This window comes from Oncorhynchus tshawytscha, linkage group LG02 (genome assembly GCF_018296145.1).
Source record: "Oncorhynchus tshawytscha isolate Ot180627B linkage group LG02, Otsh_v2.0, whole genome shotgun sequence".
NCBI lineage: Eukaryota > Metazoa > Chordata > Actinopteri > Salmoniformes > Salmonidae > Oncorhynchus > Oncorhynchus tshawytscha.
In genome coordinates, this window is record NC_056430.1 from 34825713 (window position 1) to 34845966 (window position 20254).

Here is a 20254-nt window from a genome sequence, read left to right on the forward strand (position 1 = left end):
CCTCAACTAACTGGTGCCCCCGCACATTGACTCTGTACCGGTACCCCCTGTATATAGCCTTGCTATTGTTATTTTACTGCTGCTGTTTAATTGTTTGTTACTTTTATCTATTTTTTACTTAACAATTTTTTTTCTTAACTTTTTAAAGCATTGTTGGTTAAGGGCTTGTAAGTGAGCATTTCACTGTAAGGTATTCGGTGCATGTGACAAATAAAATTGTATTTGATGTGTGTATGTGCATGTTTGTGTGTGAGGACGTGTTTAATTATACTTGTGGGGACCAGAAGTCCCCACAAGAATAGCATTTCCGCAGAGTGGAATTCCATCTTGTTGTGACATCTTGTGTAAGTGACTCCTTCTTTTGCCCATGTGCAACTTGCTGTTGTACCAGCGTTTGGTGGGCTGTGTTAGAAAAGCCCTGAAAAAAATGTGCATTTGGCTCGGGCGCTGTTCTTTAGGGACACTGTGATGGACCTTCAGAGACGGTGCAGGGCAGGTGTCAAACGGCAGATGTCTCGCAGCTGCAATCATGTTCCGTGCACTGTCTGTGCAAACTGTGGTAACTTTGTTTTCAATGTTCCACTGCTTTGTCCGGCACCCTCTTCTAGCTTAGCCTGCCGAAGATGTCCTCCATTGCTACTAGTAACATTACTTGTATTGTTGGCGTCAACAGTATGTTTTCGCTTGTAAATGATAACGAAGACTCAATGTACTTCGGCGATAAACAAATTCAGCATGGCAGTTGATGCAAATGACTTTAGGTTTATCCAGAGAGCCATCTGGGGAGTGATTTGAAATTGAATTTGACATTTAAAAGCACCTGCATTCTCCATCATTCATTCATACAAGTAGCTAGCTAGTAAAGTGGTTGTCAAACTAACGCATCGTCAGCCAGGGCTTAAAGTTGAACTATGGATGGTTCAGGGTGTCAAACTAAGAAAATGCATTAATGGCGTCAATTTTTTTTACGGCATTACAAATGTAAGCATTAACACTTTATTAACACGTTCACTTTGACAGCCCTAATTAAAACCAATCAATCAGCATGGTTCACACTGCCCACCATGCCCAATGAAAAACGAATCACCTGCCCTCTCCTCCCCCCTCTCCCATTCTCTCTCGTCCACTAAATTGGAGAGGGGAATGCACACCTCCACAACCCACTTCCTCTATTCCTCTACCTCCTCCACAGGGCACAATACACACAGCACTTACAACATGGAAACATGGTGCCCCCACAACCCATTCTATGTCCTATAATATGTCCTCTGTGTGACTCTGTGGCTGTACATATAGTAAAGCTGTCAATTCTCTGGAATGTCTTGGGCATGAATTAAAAACTTAGCAGCACAATTATGAAAGCCTAATGTTCTCTTTAGGGTAAATGTTCTAGAATATTTATAAACTCCCCTCTTTCACACAGCCGCTTGCCTCCACCCAAGGAGACTGGTGACATAGACATCTGTAGTTGGGAGAGATGATGACCTTCTTGGACTCTGTGATACAGAAATCTTTGAGACTAGCTGGCGTGGGAGCACAGTGTGTGGTCAATCGCGGTTCATGGTATTATCTAGAGAAACAACCATGCTTTACCATTTCAAAGAGTGAAGAACATAGAGAGATGGTTTATTGAGATTGGTGTGGAAGAACTTGACTGGCCTGCACAGAGCCCTGACCTTAACTCCATCAAACACCTTTGGGATGAATTGGAACGCAGATTGTGAGTCAGGCCTAATCACCCTACATCAGTGCCTGACCTCACTAATGCTCTTGTGGCTGAATGGTATCAAGTCCCCGCAACAATGTTCCCAGAAGAGTGGAGGCTGTTATAGCAGCAAAAGGGGGACCAACTCCATATTAATGCCCATGATTTTGGATGGGACGAGCAGGTGTCCACATACTTTTGGTCATGTAGTGTAATTCAATCACTATGAATCTGTGACTTCTCGATATCACACTCCTGGCTTTTAGATTCCAGGGCCTCGTTTGGATCCCTCCGCTTCCAATGGTCCTTTGTGGGCCACATTTTCAAACCTCCGGTCTCGCTCCAATCTCTTGGCACATCGAGGTGGATTCGCTTCCACTTGGATTGGCGCTCTAAGCATGTGTGTAATCACCAAACATCTGCGACTCATTTAGAATATTTTGGCGAATTTCAGAGGTGAAATATTCCAGAGAGGGAGGCTAAAGGCCCTAAATGTTTTCCTTTTCATGGTGTCGGAGTGTGGGGTATTTGAATCTAAAGTCGACTATTCACCCCCCAGGTCTCTGGGCACCGTCCAGGTGGGCTAGGGAGATAGCAATGAAGTTTACCAAAAACGTGTCTGGGTTCCCTTTGTTGTTGTTTGAATCCCAGATTGAGCCATTAGTCTTACTCGTTATCCGTCTGATCAGTTGAATGAATGTGTGTAGGCCTACTGTTGGTCATGTAGTGTTATTTAAGTGCTGTCTGTCTTCCCAGTAGCCTACGTGGTGTGTGAACTGCTGACTGCTCATAACTCACAGTTGATTGTTGACACATCAACCAGGATTAAGGGGGCAGGGCAATTTGTGACTTGTTTTGGTAATCAGTGGCTGTATTGCCTCTCCTGGGCAATCGGCAATTACTACAGGGAGGTGTGCTCTTCACCTCTGCTAGACAATTAGCAATTTGTTTTAGTACTTCAGTCTCCCCTAGTTTCTCAGCGGTAGCCGTGTAAGCGGAGGTTGTGTCAGTGGCAGTCATGTCGCCGAAATGAAGACTGTTCTGCCGAGGTTGTTCTGCCAAGTCGTTCGAGGAAGGAAAGAGACATCTTCCTCACCATTCTCGCACTTGAGTATTTTACAGTTATTTTCAGATGATCTAGTTTTGCTCTTTTGTAGCTTTGGCAACTATGTGTGTGTTTTCTATACCTCTTCGCTCCTTACCCTGTAGGTTTTACAGACGCCCCCTGCACACACAACACGTGTGGAATTCCGGTGCTCTGGCAGCGTTTGGAACTGCCGATTTGCGGTCAAGAACAGAGTTTTTTTGCATTTTCTCTCATAGTCTGAGAGCATCTGGTCGTCGCGGTGGTGGCACACAGCTACTTCTTTCTCCTAACTGGAGATTTTCTCTTTTCTCCGTCTCTCACCTGCCCATCTTCTCTTTTGAATTCCATGCGGTCACTGTCACTTGTCCACTCAAGCTTAACGTTGTTGTCATCTATTGCCCACTAGGTGCCCTTGTAGAGTTTCTCAATGAGCTTGACACCTTGATAAACTCATTTCCTGACACTGGCTCACCGCTCTTAGTACTTGGTGACTTCAACCTCCTGACATCTGCCTTCGATTATTTTCTTTCCAACTCTCTCTTTCACCTCCTTAGCTCTTTTGACCTCACCCTTTCCCAGTCCCCTCTAACTCACAAGGCAGGCAATACGCTTGACCTCATCTTTACCAGAGACTGTTCGCCTACTAATCTTACTGCAACCCCCCTCCAGGTCTCTGATAAGTGCTTTGTTTCCTTTTCTGTCTCCCTTTCCTCCAACCCTATCCACTCAGCCAATACCCAGATGGTCATGCTCTGTCGCAATCTTCGCTCTCTCTCTCTCTCCCACTACTCTCTCCTCTTCTATCCTATCATCTATCTTTTCTGCTAAATCCTTCTCCCTCCTGATTCTGCCTCTATGACCCTACTCTCCTCCCTTTCTGCATCCTATGACTCGCAGTGTCCCCTTTCCTCCCAGCCGGCTCGAGCCTCCCCTCCTGCTCCGTGGCTGAGTGACTCATTGCAAGCTGGCAGCTAATTGTAAAATGAGGAAAATTAAACTTCACTCCCTCCTCTCGATCTTCTCTTTCTCTGTATCTGCTGCTTACCCCACTTTCTATCATTCCAAATTTTAACCCTAGGAAACTATTTTCCACCTTGTCCTCCCTCCTTAATCCTCCACCCCTCCCCTTACTCCTCCCTCTGCGGATGACTTTGTCAATCACTTGGAAAAGAGAGTTGAGGATATCCACTCCTCATTCACTGAGCCTATTGAGTCCACTGGTCCCACTCACACAGAACTATCTGCTATGCAGATGACACTCAATTACTTTTCTCCTTCCCACCTTCTGACACCCAGGTGGCGGCATGCATCTCTGTATGCCTGGCAGATAAATCAGCTTGGATGTCGGCCCACCACCTTAAGCTCAACCTCGACAAGACGGAGCTGCTCTTGTCGAGCCCCCCCCAGTGAATGCCTGCCTGTTCAAAGACCTCTCCATCACGGTTGATAACTCCACAGTGTCGCTCTCCCAGAGTGCACAGAGCCTTGGCGTGACCCTGGACAACACCCTGTCGTTCTCTGCCAACATCAAAGCAGTGACTCACTCCTGTAGGTTCATGCTCTACAACATCCATAGAGTACGACCCCACCTCACACAGGAAGTGGTGCAGGTCCTAATCCAGGCACTTGTCATCTCCCGCTAGAACTACTGCAACTCACTGTTGGTTAGGCTCCCTGCGTGTGCCATAAAACCCCTGCAACTTATCCAGAACGCTGCAGCCCGGCTGGTTTTCAACCTTCCCAAGTTCTCCCATGTCACCCTGCTCCTCTGCACACTGCAATAGCTACCAGTAGAAGCTCACATCCACTACAAGACCATGGTGCTTGCCTACAGAGCAGCAAGAGGAACTATGCTCAAACCCTACACACAAACCAGAGCACTCCGTTCTGCCACATCGTGCCTTTTGGCCCTCTCACCGCTACGGGAGGGCAGCTCCCACTCAGCCCAGTCCAAGCTCTTCTCTGTCCTGGCACCCCAATGGTGGAATCAGCTTCCCCCTGAAGCTTGGACTGCGGAGGCCCTGCCCATCTCCCCGAAAGCACCTGAAACCACACATCTTCAAATAGTATTTTAAATAATCCCCCTCCTCACCTCAACACCCCTCCCCTTCTAGCTCTGACTTTGCCGATAGCTACTTTATTGAGGAAAAGAGTACTTACTATACCTGTGGTTGTCCCACCTAGCTATCTTAAGATGAATGCATTAACTGTAAATCACACTGGATAAGAGAATCTGCTAAATTACTAAAATGTCAAATGTCTATAGCATTTATTCACATGGTAATTGGAGTCAGATTGATGAATGTAGTTTATTATTCAACAACATTTTAACCCAACTACAGATACAGAATATGTACATGGTTTGTTAATGGACTTGCATGGAGGAACTTATCTCACAGAGATTCATATTCATTCACCAGACACATAAATTATAGTGGAGTATTATGTCAGCATACTGGTAGGGCTTCATCATGTCACTCCTCCGCTTATCTGATTCCTTCTGCCCATCTGCAAAACACACAGCTTATCATTGGAATGGGCTCTTAACGTAATGGTATAGTTGACTGGTGTATCAGTCGTGGGAATGTGAGAAGCTTACGGCTCTCATTTTAAAGCTGCAGAAACATGGTGATCATTGGGTTTGCGGAATTCAAGCGCAACAAAACAGGTTGCCTTGAGAAGCCTAACGTGCTGCTTTTCTTTTTAGGGAAGGTTCTTCTAAAGTTCTCTAAAGGTTGTCCCTCGAAGGAGTAATGTGCCCCTGCTCTAAAGAGGATTCCATTTGCTGAAACTGATCCTCAATCAAAGGTCAATCGATGCTGCTAAATGGATCACAGAACTTGTGGAATATCTGTATATACTGTGGCTTCAGAAAGTATTCACACCCATTGACTTTTTCAAAAAACAATTGTGTTACAGCCTGAATTTAAAATGGATTCAATTGAGATTTTGTGTCACTGGCATACACACAACACCCCATAATATCAAATTAGAAGTATTTGATGTATTTTGAATTTTGAATTTCTTACAATTAATAGCAAATGAAAAGCTGAAATGTCTTCAGTAAAGAAGTATTCAACCCCTTTGTTGTGGCAAGCCTAAATAAGTTCAGGAGTAAAAATGTGCTTAATAATTCACAATAAGTTGCATGGACTCACTCTGTGTGCAATAATTATGTTAAACATGATTTTTGAATCACTGTACTCCACACATACAATTATTTGTAAGGTCCCTCAGTTGAGCAGGGAATTTCAAACACAGATTCAACCACAAAGGCCAAGGAGGTTTTCCAAAGCCTGGCAAAGAAGAGCACATATTGGTAGATGGGTGAAACAATAATAAGATATTGAATATCCCTTTGAGCGTGGTGAAGTTATTAATTACACTTTGGATGGTGTGTCAATACACCCAGTCACTACAAAGATACAGGCGTTCTTCCCAACTCAGTTGACGGAGAGGAAGGAAACCGCTCAGGGATTTTTTAATACAAAGCGTTCTGTTTGGGGCAAATCCAACACAACACATCCTTGAATACCACTCTTCATGTTTTCTTTATATATAAAAAACTCCCTAGTCCTTGCCGATGCAAAGCATATCCATAGCATGATGCAACCACTACCAAATGGAATAGAGCTAAGCCCAGGCTAAATCCTAGAGAAAAACCTGGGTCAGTCTGCTCTCCAACAGACACTGGGAGACAAATGCACCTTTCAGCAGAACAATAACCTAAAACACAAGGCCAAATATACACTGGAGTTGCTTACCAAGATGACCATTGAATGTTCCTGAGTTGCCTAGTTACAGTTTTGACTTAAATCGGCTTGAAAATCTATGGCAAGACTTAAAAATGGCTGTCTAGTAATGATCAAACAATCAACTTGACAGAGCTTGAAGAATTGTTTAAATAATAATGTGCAAATATTGTACAATCCAGGTGTGCAAAGCTCTTATAGACTTACCCAGAAAGACAAAGGTGATTCTAACATGTATTAACTCAGGAGTGTGAATACTTATGTAAATTAGATATTTATGTATTTAATTTTCAATAGAATTTGCTCAAATGTAATTATGGGGTATTGTGTGTAGTTGGGTGAAGGAAAACATCTATTTAATCAATTTTGAATTCAAGCTGTAACACAACAAAATGTGGAATAGGTCAAGGGGTATGAATACTTTCTGAAGGCACTGTATCAATCCTCATTGATTAGCTCACTACTCTGTGTGAGGTTACACAGCATATCAATGTTTGTATCCAGGTTTTCCCATTGTGTGTAAACACTTTTTAAATTACTGGAGTGTGTCTGTTTTTTTCCATGACAAAAGAGACTGGCTCATTAAATTAAGAATAATTGGTGTGTGTATGTGTGCGTGCGCCTTTTCGTGTGTCCCCATGTCTGTGTCTGCTCATCCCTCACACAACCTTGTTCTAATCAGGGTGTGCTGGATAAGCAAACTGCGTAGCGTTAAACGTTATGAGCAGGGAGTGGAGTAAAGGTCACAAGCAGGTGGCTATCTCCTCCTGGAAAGAATATCTTTATATACTGTTGTGTGTAGTTCAGACTAGAGTGGGAGAGGAGAGAAATGATGTCATGCTTTAACACTGACCAAATTGGCTTAATGGTTCACAGCTCAGTTTATTGTTATGGGAGTAATACAGTGCTTATGGTCTACAGCAGCCGTCTTTAGAGAAAGACTTAGTTCTTCTTTAGAGTAACTCTCCCTACATTGTTGACATAAGTGTTTTTTACATACAGAGCGGTTGAGCCTTAGACAAGCTCAGGAGTGGAGGGCAGATCTCATAAAATGCACTGCCTCTTGTCAATGGGAATGAAACATTCTCTCTCTCTCCTGCTCTGTCCCTCTCTCTCTCTCTCTCTCACTCTCTCTCACCCACCCCACAGGAGAGGCAGCTCCATGCCTGGCCATTCATTGAGATCAATACAGGGGACCTGACCCACTACATGGCTCCACTGTCCTCCCAGAGTGGCTTCCACCACACTGGCTTCGTTGTGCCCGAGCTCATCACACAGACAGCGGCCAAGACACCGGTGACAGAGGAATCCTCGGACCAGGACAGAGGGACGGATATTGCAGGTACTCTAATCCCCTCCTCTCTCCATACAACCACTGAAACGTTCAAGCAACAAAGATGTTTTTTTAGCTAGTTTCATAGCAAGAAAACATCAAAGAAGTTGAAATTAGACTTAGGGTGGCCAGTAGAGGAAAGAAATACAAAAGCATTGAACTGTTTCTTCCTGAACAGCTTGTTTGACTAAGAGGTTTGTTTGAAGTATTTGTTACTTAAGTGAGTTTGCAGATCAACAGGCTACACCTCTAGTCTAGTCTATCCCAAGGTAAGGCTGTGTGTTCGATTTCAAGAACTAACAAACAGCTAGGATGTAGCTGCAGGTATTTTTCAACGGGAGCTGCACTCAGTGCCCCACCACGTTGATTCCATCCAACAGCTGATATATGAGTCCCTGTAATTGTTCTGTCACTGTAAGTACGTTTCTTCAAGCACAATTTGTTGGTCTTTTAAACTTGATAGGGCCTTCAGTTTAGCATAGTAGCGATATTGACTTTGTCTTTGCACAAATCATTTTGTAAGGGAAGCGGATTAGTGTGTGTGCGGATAAGACTGTGTGGGCTGTAGGTGTAGACTAAGATGGCTTGACTGAGAGGAGGTGACAGAGGGGGAATGGGGAAGCAAGGGCTCACGGAGGCTCTTCCTATAGTGCACGAGTTTTGTTAATCCAATGCCCTGTATTGTGGGGGTTATTGTCTTTCCTTTGTTCTTTTTCATAATTATTGTTGACTGTTGTTGACTTGTCTTTCCTTTGTTCTGTGCCCATTCATGTAATGATGTCTGTGTAGGTGCAGAACTGGTTACCATGGTGAGAGTCTGCTATTGGTCATTGAGGAGGGCACTGCCAGTCTATTGATGATGAATTATACAAGCACAGACACCAGCGACATGCTGGGAGTTTGTGGCGTTCACAGCTTTTCATTTATTTGTCAACAACACCAAATTGAGACAAAAGGGTGTTCATTGGTAGAATTTCATATTTTGTATTTGTTTAGGCATCAGACTTCAGAAAGCCCACTGAGTTCAGTTTACTCCAAATGTTGACTCTCTCTCCCTTTCCATGCATCTCCCTCTCCTTTCCTGTTGCTCCTTCCGCTCTCCCCTCCTCACCATCTCCCCTCTATCTATCTCTCTCCCTCTCTCGATCTTTCTCTCTCTCTCTCTCTCTCTCTCTCTCTCTCTGCTTGGCCCTGTCATGTAGTGAGGATTTATGGCAGTGTGGGACGCTGTCTGGTGTACTGTGTTGTGACCTGAGGATCTTTCACTTTCACTCTAAATCTAAATTGCTTCAATAATCAATATGTCAGTCCCCCAGCAGTCTACAGTAAACAGTGGGTCAACGCAGTTCTGCAATACTAACAGCAAACATAAGCTGTGTGTGTGTGTCAAATCAAATAAAGTCACATTTTATTTGTCACATGCTTCGTAAACAACCGGTGTAGTGAAATGCTGACTTACAGGCCCTTCCCAACAATACAGAGAGAAAAATAGAGAAATAATAACACAAGGAGTAACTGTAACTTCGCTATATACACGGGGTATATAACAACGAGTCAACGTGCAGGGGTACGAGGTAATTGAGGTAGATAGAGTTGAAGTCGGAAGTTTACATACACCTTAGCCAAATACATTTAAACTCAGTTTTTCACAATTCCAAGTCAAAATTCCCTGTCTTAGGTCCGTTAGGATCACCACTTTATTTTAAGAATGTGAAATGTCAGAATTATAGTAGAGAGAATGATTAATTTCAGCTTTTATTTCTTTCATCACATTCCCAGTGGGTCAGAAGTTTACATACACTTAATTAGTATTTGTTAGCATTGCCTTTAAATTGTTTAACTTGGGTCAAACATTTCGGGTAGCCTTCCAATAAGTTGTGTGAATATTGGCCCATTCCTCCTGACTGAGCTGGTGTAACTGAGTCAGGTTTTTATCACGATAATCATTCGATAATGATAATTATCACGATATTAATCAAATAATGTTTTAAGGAAAATTGTTCCATGTTTGCGGCCAGAGAGCACGTACTTGGGGTCAATTAAATTGATAAGCCTCTTGAAACCTTCCTTTTTGACTGTGCTAATTGGTAGCATGTCTTCGACTGTGCTAATTGGTAGCATTTGTGATGTCTTTGTTTTTTTAATGTTTGCTTGTAGGGCATAAATGCTGTCAGTGTTGACTGCTTCGGGCAAACATCCCTAGATTGGCTGGTGCTTGAAGAGTGTTTATCAATACCGTGGCGCGAACTCAAACTTCCTGCATGTTCCAAAGAGTGATTTTGCTTCAGATGTTGAAAAAGGTTTGTCGTATTACCAGACCTGTCTACGACACAATTTGCCCCGAGCATTGCTCTGTTCTTTGTTGGACTTCAAAAAGCCAAACCACTTTCAAATTACTGAGACAGTTGAACCCTTTTTATCAATAATTTCTTTGTTGGAGGCTGCTCCTTCTCCATGGCTATCACTGCCACTGTTTTCGCCGACATCACTCATTTTTCGTGGTTAATTTTTATTTTATTTTATTTATTTCAACTTTATTTAACCAGGTAGGCAAGTTGAGAACAAGTTCTCATTTACAATTGCGACCTGGCCAAGATAAAGCAAAGCAGTTCGACAGATACAACGACACAGAGTTACACATGGAGTAAAACAAACATACAGTCAATAATACAGTATAAACAAGTCTATATACGATGTGAGCAAATGAGGTGAGAAGGGAGGTAAAGGCAAAAAAGGTCATGGTGGCAAAGTAAATACAATATAGCAAGTAAAACACTGGAATGGTAGTTTTGCAATGGAAGAATGTGCAAAGTAGAAATAAAAATAATGGTGTGCAAAGGAGCAAAATAAATTGATTAATTAAATACAGTTGGGAAAGAGGTAGTTGTTTGGGCTAAATTATAGGTGGGCTATGTACAGGTGCAGTAATCTGTGAGCTGCTCTGACAGTTGGTGCTTAAAGCTAGTGAGGGAGATAAGTGTTTCCAGTTTCAGAGATTTTTGTAGTTCGTTCCAGTCATTGGCAGCAGAGAACTGGAAGGAGAGGCGGCCAAAGAAATAATTGGTTTTGGGGGTGACTAGAGAGATATACCTGCTAGAGCATGTGCTACAGGTGGGAGATGCTATGGTGACCAGCGAGCTGAGATAAGGGGGGACTTTACCTAGCAGGGTCTTGTAGATGACATGGAGCCAGTGGGTTTGGCGACGAGTATGAAGCGAGGGCCAGCCAACGAGAGCGTACAGGTCGCAATGGTGGGTAGTATATGAGGCTTTGGTGACAAAACGGATTGCATTGTGATAGACTGCATCCAATTTGTTGAGTAGGGTATTGGAGGCTATTTTGTAAATGACATCGCCAAAGTCGAGGATTGGTAGGCTGGTCAGTTTTACAAGGGTATGTTTGGCAGCATGAGTGAAGGATGCTTTGTTGCGAAATAGGAAGCCAATTCTAGATTTAACTTTGGATTGGAGATGTTTGATATGGGTCTGGAAGGAGAGTTTACAGTCAAACCAGACACCTAAGTATTTGTAGTTAATACTGGCTACTCCATTACTCGAGGTGCTAAGTGGTTTTTAGTGGTATACCTCTCCATGTCCATATTGTTACTTCTCCACACGTTCCTGCTGCGTCACAGAGGTGAAATGGACTACTGTACCTAATTATTCTATATCGTCATTATCGAAAATGAATCTAAATGTTTTATATCGTTATTGAGGGAAGTAATTACCTCGATAATTATTGATATTGATTTATCGACCAGCCCTAGGATTGAGGTCAGGGCTTTGTGATGGCCACTCCAACACCTTGACTTTGTTGTCCTTAAGCCATTTTGCCACAACTTTGGAAGTATGCTTGGGGTCATTGTCCATTTGGAAGACCCATTTACGACCAAGCTTTAACTTCCTGACTGAGATGTTGCTTCAATATATCCACATAATTTTCCTACCTCATGATGCCATCTATTTTGTGAAGTTCACCAGTCCTCCTGCAGCAAAGCACCCCCACAACATGAGGCTGCCACTCCGCTGCCACTCCCGTGTCTCACGGTTGGGATGGTGTTCTTCGGCTTGCAAGCCTCACCCTTTTTCCTCCAAGCATAACGATGGTCATTATGGATGATATTTTTGTTTCATCAGACCAGAGGACATTTCTCCAAAAAGTACGATTTTTGTCCCCATGTGCAGTTGCAGACTCTAGTCTGGCTTTTTATGGTGGTTTTCGAGCAGTGGCTTCTTCCTTGCTGAGCGGCCTTTCAGGTTGTCGATATAGGACTTTTTTTTACTGTGGATATAGATACTTTTGTACCTGTTTCCTCCAGCATCTTCACAAGGTCCTTTGCTGTTGTTCTAGGATTGATTTGCCCTTTTCGCACCAAAGTACATTCATCTCTAGGAGACAGAGTGTGTCTCCTTCCTGAGCGGTATGACGGCTGCGTGGTCCCATTGTGCTTATACTTGCATACTATTTTTTGTACAGATGAATGTGGTACCTTCAGGCGTTTGGAAATTGCTCCCAAGGATGAACCAGAATGTGGGGAATGTGAGGTCAACAATTTAATTTTTTATTTTTTGGGCTGATTTATTTTGATTTTCACATGATGTCAAGCAAAGAGCCACTGAGTTTGAAGGTAGGCCTTGAAATACATCCACAGGTACACCTCCAATTGACTCAAATGATGTCAACTAGCCTATCAGAAGCTTCTAAAGCCATGACATTTTCTGGAATTTTCCAAGCTGTTTAAATGCACAGTCAACTTAATGTATGTAAACTTCTGACCCACTGGAATTGTGATACAGTGAATTATAAGTGAAATAATCTGTCTGTGAACAATTGTTGTAAAAATGACTTGTTGTCATGCATAAAGTAGATGTCCTTAACGACTTGCCAAAACTATAGTTTGTAAACAAGAAATGTGTGGAGTGGTTGAAAAACAAGTTTTAATTACTCCAACCTAAGTGTATGTAAACCTCCGACTTCAACTGTATGTGCATGTAGGTAGGGATTTGATTTATTAGGATTCCCATTAGCCAACAACAACGGTGACAGCTAGTCTTACTGGGGCCCGACAAATAGCTAAAATGACATTACAGAAAAAATACTTTACAATTTGCATAAATGTAAAAGTGTGTGTGTGTGTGTGTGTGTGTGTGCATCTATCAGTTACACATACATGTCAGTACATACACACAACAAGTAGGTCACATTGAGGAGAGGCGTTGTGCCTTGAGTTTTATTATTATTATTATTTTGAAAACAGGTTTGCTGTTCACTTGCACTATTTAAGATGGAAGGGAGTTCCATGCACTCATGGCTCTGTATTATATTGTACATTTCCTTGAATTTCTGCTGGACCTGGGGACTGTGAAAAGACCCCTGGTGGCATATCTGGTGGTGTAAGTGTGTATATCAGTGCTGTGTGTAAGTTGACTATGCAAACAATTTGGAATTCCCAACACATAATGTTTCTTATAAAAACAAGAAGTGACGCAGTCAGTCTTTCCTCATCTCTTAGCCAAGAGAGACTGGCATGTATAGTGTTAATATCAGCCCTCTGATTACAATGAAAGAGCAAGACGTGTGACTCTGTTCTTTCTGCAGCTTAACTAGGTCTTCTTTGCAGCGCTTGACCATATTACTGGACAAAATAACAATTTAATGAACTATTTAGCAGTCTAATGGCTTGGGAATAGAAGATGTTCAAGGTCTTGTTGGTTCCAGACTTCGTGCATTGGTACCGCTGGCTGTGCAGTAGCAGAGAGAACAGTCTTTGACTTGGGTGACTGGAATCTTTGACGATTTTTAGTGCCTTCCTCTGACATCGCCTGGTATAGAGGTCCTGGATGGCAGGGAGCTCAGCCCCAGTGATGTACTGGGCTCTACGTACTACCCTTGGTAGCGCCTTGCGGTTTGATCCCAAGCAGTTGCCATACCAACCGGTTATGCAGCCAGTCAAGATTCTCTCAATGCTGTGCTGCTGTATAACTTTTTGAGGATCTGAGGGCCCATGACAAATCATTTCAGCCTCCTTAGGGGGAAGAGACGTTGTCATGCCTTCTTCACGACTGTGTTGGTGTGTGTGGACCATGATAATTCCTTATTGATGTGAACAACGAGGAACGTAAAGTTCTCAAACCGCTCCACTACAGTCGCATTGATGTGGATGGGGGTGTGCTAGGCCCTCTGTTTCCCGTTGTCCACAATCAGCTCCTTTGTCTTGTTGATGTTGAGGGAGAGGTTGTTGTCCTGGCACCATACTGCCCGGTCACTGACCTCCTCCCTATATTCTGTCTCATCGTCAGTGATCAGGCCAACCACCGTCAGGAATTTCAGAATCTAGTTGCAGAAGGGAGAGTTCAGTCCCAGGGTCCTGAGCTTAGTTTTGAGCTTGGAGGACAATATGTTGTTGAACAATGAGCTATAGTCAATGAACAGAATTCTCACATCGGTGTTCCTCTTGTCCAGGTGGGAGAGGGCAGTGTAGAGTACCACAGAGATTGCGTCATCTGTGGATCTTTTGGGGCGGTATGCAAATTTGAGTGGGACCAGGGTGTCTGGGATGAGGGTGTTGATGTGAGCCATGACCAGCAAAGCATATCATGGCTGCAGATTTTAGTGCTACAGGGCGATAGTAATTTAGACAGATTACATTGGCGTTCATGGGCACAGGAAACTATGGTGGTCTGCTTGAAAAATGTAAGTATCAAGGAGAGATTGAAAATGACAGTGAAGACACTAGCCAGCTGGTCAGCGCATGCTCTGAGTACGTGTCCTGGTAATCTGTCTGGCCTTGTGAATGTTAATCTGCTTAAAGTTCTTATTCATGTAGAACATCTGGTTTTCTCATGCCTGGTTCAGTGTTGCTTGCCTCGAAGTGAGCATAGAAGGCATTTAGCTCGCCTGGTAGGCTTGTGTCACTGGGTAGCTCGCGGCTGGGTTTCTCTTTGTAATCCGTGATAGTTTACAAGCCCTGCCCATTTGGCCAGCGTCAGAGATGGCATAGTAGGATTCGATCTTAGCCCTGTTTTGACTGTTTGATAGCTTGGGGATTTCTTCTAAGCTTCCGGATTAGTGTCCCGCTCCTTGAAAGTGCCAGCTCTAGCCTTTAGCTCAGTGCGGATGTTGCCTGTAATCCATGGCTTCTGGTTGGGATATGTACGTACGGTCACTGTGGGGGTGACGTCATTGATGCACTTATTAATGAAGCCGGTGACTGATGTGGTAAACTCCTATATGTTATTGGGTGAATCTCGGGAACATATTTCAGTCTGTACCATCGAAACAGTCCTGTAGTTTAGCATACGCTTCATCGGACCATTTCTGTATTGAGCGAGTCACTAGTACTTCCAGTTTGAGTTTATGCTTGTAAGCTGGAATCTGTGTGTTGATTAAAGTTGATCTAGCGTTTTGACGGCTCTAGTTACAAAGGTGAAATGCTGGTAAAAATTAGTTAAGACTGAGTTAAATTTCCCTGCATTAAAATCACCGGCCACTAAGAGTGACGCCTCTGGATGTGCATTTTCTTGTTTGCTTATGGCCTTATACAGCTCGTTGAGTGTGGTCTTAGTGCCAGCATCGGATTGTGGTGGTAAATAGACAGCTACAAAAAATATAGATGAGGACTCTCTTGGTAAATAGTATGGTGTGTAGCTTATCATGAGGTATTCTAACTCAGGCAAGGAAAAACCTAGAGACTTCCTTAACATTAGAGATTGCGCACCAGCTGTTGTTAGGAAAGAGACAAACGCCTCCCCCTTAACCTTCCCCCAAGCTGCCTTTTGGTCTTGCTGATCCGTAAAAGAAACAGCTAGATGTACAGTATTTTATCCATTTCCTTTTTCAGCCACGACTCTGAGAAACAGAGAATATTACAGATCTTCAGGTCCTTCATTGAATGGAACTTGTCCTTAAATGGAACTTGTCCAGCTTGTTCGCTAGTGGTTGTACATTTGCCAATAGAACACAGGGTAGAGGCTGTTTATTTACTCACCGACATATTCTCGCTCGTTTACAGCTTTTCTGACATATCTTCCTCTTTCGAGTCCTACGGTTTAGGGCCTGGCCCAGAATGAGCAGTATGTCCCCAGCTGCCGATTCATTGAAGTAGAAATCTTCATCCAATTTGAGGTTAGTGATCGCTGTTCTGATGTCCAAAAGCTCTTTTCGGTCATAGGAAATGATGGAGGAAATATTATGTACAAAAAAATTAAGATCAGCATAAAAAAACACAAAATAGCAGAATTGGTCAGGAGCCCGAAAGATGGCAGCTATCCACTGCAGCACCATCTTCCTGAAGTGTGTGTGTTTGTGTGTCTTTGGTGGTCGTTTACAGATGCTACACATCACACATTATGCTATTTTATATGGGTTTTTATGCCATCACTTTGGGATAATAATCACTCTGGACCACCAGTAAAGCAGAAATGTCATGATAGAAAGGCATACTCATCTTTAGAGAGAATTTTGTGAGACAATAAAGAGAGTTTGGAGCAACGGTTCCCAAACTAGGACTCACAACCCTATGTGGGGTCGCCTGACATAAAAATGGGGTCGCGGGAGAATTTCCTATTCCAAATCCAGAGGAAAAAATCATATATACAACAAATATATATAATATTGTGTTTATCTCAAAATCATTGTAATTTGGTTTATCTTCAAAATATAAATTCAAATGATTAAAATCTAAAAGATAAAATTCAATGAGAGAGTGCCCTAGATCATGGGAAAAGGTCACACTTGACTGTTGCTCTTGAATCATTCCCATGGTAAATAGCTAGGCCCGCTATGCTATAAAACCACACAAAGAGACTGATATTACTGGCCACAATTGATAAGGTGAAAATAATGTGTGGAGAGGCGTATGCACAGAAACTCACATCAATACCTTTGTCAGATAACACTGTTAAAAAAATAATATATGCCAGAAAACTGGCTGACCGACTCGAACTCTCCAGCTTATGCTCTCTAAATGGACGTTAGCTGAGGGTTGAAATTCCCATGTATTGACTTTTGGTCTCTATACATGTCAGGGGATGCTATTCACGAGGACATATTGTTCTATTTCACAATTCCTGGGCATGAAAGGGCACAGGGGATGTTCAGTGTGCTGCGTGGCTATATTGAGGATATTGTTTTTCCTCCATGGGATCAAATGGTGGGCTTTTGCACCGATGGGGCTCCATCTATTGCGGGATGGCGGGCAGATCTCTGCACTGTAGTTATGAATGTGTTTCCCTCTGCCATATGGATGCATCGTATGATGTCCCCATCCATCGCCTGGGCGTGTTTCAGAAAACAGCATCAGTAAGTGTCCCACACGAGTTCTGAGTGCTCACCTCCAACACTTGGAAGAGCACTTTGGGACCTACTTCCCAAACCATTTGACTGTGATCCTGGCTCAGTTGACATGCCGGTAAGTGAAATCGAACAGCTGATCGAGCTCTCATGTGACCGAATGCATTCATGGGTCACTACGGAGGAGTTTTGGTTCCTGACTCAAAGGGAATAATAGCCTGCTGTCTGCCTCTGAGCATTAAGGCCCGGTTTAAACAACTGGGAACTCGAAACTGGGACCTCGGAAATCTCCGACTTCAGTACGTTCAAGGCAACTGGGAACTCTAAATATAACAAGCTCCGAAGGGGAAAAATCTCTTTCTAGAGCTACAACTTTCCGACCTGAAGATCACTGGCGTCATGATTTGACCTCTCGTTTTTCAGAGATCATAGTGGTCTTGAAAGCACCATAAAATGAATATCTGTGTAAAGCTGGATTCAGTGCTCTTGTCTGCATTAAAACCAAATATCGATACAGGTGGGAGAGATGAGGTGAGCACTGTTGACCACACTCGACTTTGAGAATCTCAGACGCGACACACATCAAGCATACCCACCTCATTAGGGGTGGTGAGATTTTAGTCAAAGCCACTCCGACATTGCTCGTCCTAATATTTATACATTTCTTAATTCCATTCTTTTACTTTTAGATTTGTGTATTGTTGTGAATTGTTCTATACTACTGCACTGTTGGAGCTAGGAACACCAGCATTTCACACCACCTGGACGGAGGCCGGGATTAAAGATAAAACAACATAGCATGGCAGCAACACATGACAACACAGCATAGTAGCATAGTAGCAGCACAAAACATGGTACAAACATTATTGGGCACAGACAACAGCACATAGTGCCAACTGTAAAGTTTGATGGAGGAGGAATAATGGTCTGAGGCTGTTTTTCATGGTTCAGGCTCGACCACTTAGATCCAGTGAAGGTAAATCTTTACTCTACAGCATACAATGATATTCTAGACGATTATGTGCTTCCAACTTTGTGGCAACAGTTTGGGGAAGGCCCATTCCTGTTTCAGCATGACAATGCCCCCATGCACAAAGCGAGGTCCATACAGAAATGGTTTGTCGAGATCGGTGGGGGAAGAACTGACTGGCCTACACAAAGCCCTGGCTGAAACCCCATCGTACATCTTTGGGATGAATTTCAACACCGACTGCGAGCCAGGCCTAATCGCCCAACATCAGTGCCCGACCTCACTAATTCTTGTGTGGCTGAATGAAAACAAGTTCCTGCAGCAATGTTCCAGCATTTTAGTGGAAAGCCTTCCCAGAGGAGTGGAGGCTGTTAAACCAGCAAAGGGGGAACCAACTACATATTAATGCCAATGATTTTGAATTGAGATGTTTGACAAGTAGGTGTCCACATACTTTTTACAGTAATACACAACAGGTAGGTCACATGGGGGAGAGGCGTTGTGCTGTGAGGTGTTGCTTTATTTGTTTTTTTAAACCAGGTTTGCTGTTCACTTGCGCTGTATAAGATGGAAGGGAGTTCCATGCACTCATGGCTCTGTATTATACTGTATGTTAGAGAGAGAGCGAGAGAGAGAGAGTTTTCCTAATGAGAGACAGTTCAATCAGCGGTGCCTTGCTGTGTCTGTTGTTCGACTTTCCACCCAGACCTACCTGTGTGTGGCCAGCCAGCCTGTAACTCAAATACACCACCTTGGATGGTGGAGTTACTAGTAGTGTACATACTGCTGTACTGTGTGCTCAACGTCTCTCTAGACTCGAGGAATGACAATACAAATCATGTGCTCTTTATATATGATGATGATCACTGCTATGTAAATTACTGCTTATTTCTTAACGCAGGAGACATTCACAAGGACACTACAAAAATAGATACAAAATGTGATGTTCTTTTTTTATGTTGCCACATATTGTAAATGAGATGATTAATATTCTCTGTAGGTCTTACACCTGTACCTCAGGATACCTGTTTACCAAGTGTTCCTGTTTGAGGAGGGTGTGCTTTTGAATGTACTAAAGTATTTATTTTAACACTGGCGAAACATTGCAGACTGTGCATGATTATTCACAAAAGCTGAAATGTGAGAGATTGTTTGTCCAACTTGCACAATAGGGGGATTCAATTTAGAACACAAACCCAGGTCGAGGGTAGTTATGGAAGTCATTTGCACCCGCATGCACTGAGTAAAGTGAAAGACACACAAACCAATGGTCTACATGGATAAACATTACGTTTCCCTCACACTCCGAATCCATGGGATCATGCAGTGCAAAGCCATCATCTGTCCTTGATGAGCTTTTTGAGCTGAACTGAGGATGTCTGGGTCAATAGGACATTATTCTTATTATTATCCTCCAGTAGTAGTACAGAGATGGCTACACTATAATTTAGTCCTACTAAATGTAATTGATCTCTAATTGCTATATAATTACGCAACAATGATCATATCTTTAATGTAATTGTTCTGTAATTATTCCTACATATGATCTTGTTGTTTTAATCAAGGCTAATGAAAGGGGGAGGTGTCAGGTGTGCTAGCTACAGCCAAATATTTCGTTTTACATATTGCCCTTAAAATGACATACTTACTGTAATTGATGGATCTTTGAAATGCTAACATGTCAATAGTGCATTAGGAACCATTACAATATAAATGCCAGTTTTTCCTTTTCGTGTTTTGCTGTCTTACATAGTTCTTTAGTCTAGAACCAATGAAGTTGTGTTTGTAAGTAATATTGCAAATTTAAGTGTTTCTGCTTTCCCCATCAAGAATCCTCATTAAAAACAAACAGACTAATGTCAGTAAAACACAAATGTCAGACCGGTCTTCTCTTCTTAATATAGAAAGTTACCTGCTGCAGCCTTCTCCTGTGGATATCATGGGTAGATGACAGAATAGGTGTATTTAGTCTTTTTTTTATTCTATTTTTTGTTGCTGTCACAGTCCCCTCCCCTCATGCTCCTCTTCAAACTTCCAGCCTGCCTCTGTCGTGTCTGTCTCTAATTACCTCCAGCTATCCTCCTTTAAAACCCCCCTCTCTTCTCCTCTCTTCATT

The 20254-nt window shown here is 42.9% G+C and overlaps 1 protein-coding gene across 1 annotated transcript in view; it reads left to right on the forward strand.

Annotated features, from left to right (window-relative positions):
- The window catches only part of tex264a (testis expressed 264, ER-phagy receptor a), a 143331-nt gene that overhangs the window by 112469 nt on the left and 10608 nt on the right, over positions 1 to 20254 (forward strand). Inside the window, exon 3 of the mRNA XM_024377424.2 lies at positions 7694 to 7886. Within this exon, the coding sequence (XP_024233192.1) occupies positions 7694 to 7886 (193 nt within the window). The remainder of the gene's footprint in view (positions 1 to 7693; positions 7887 to 20254) is intronic.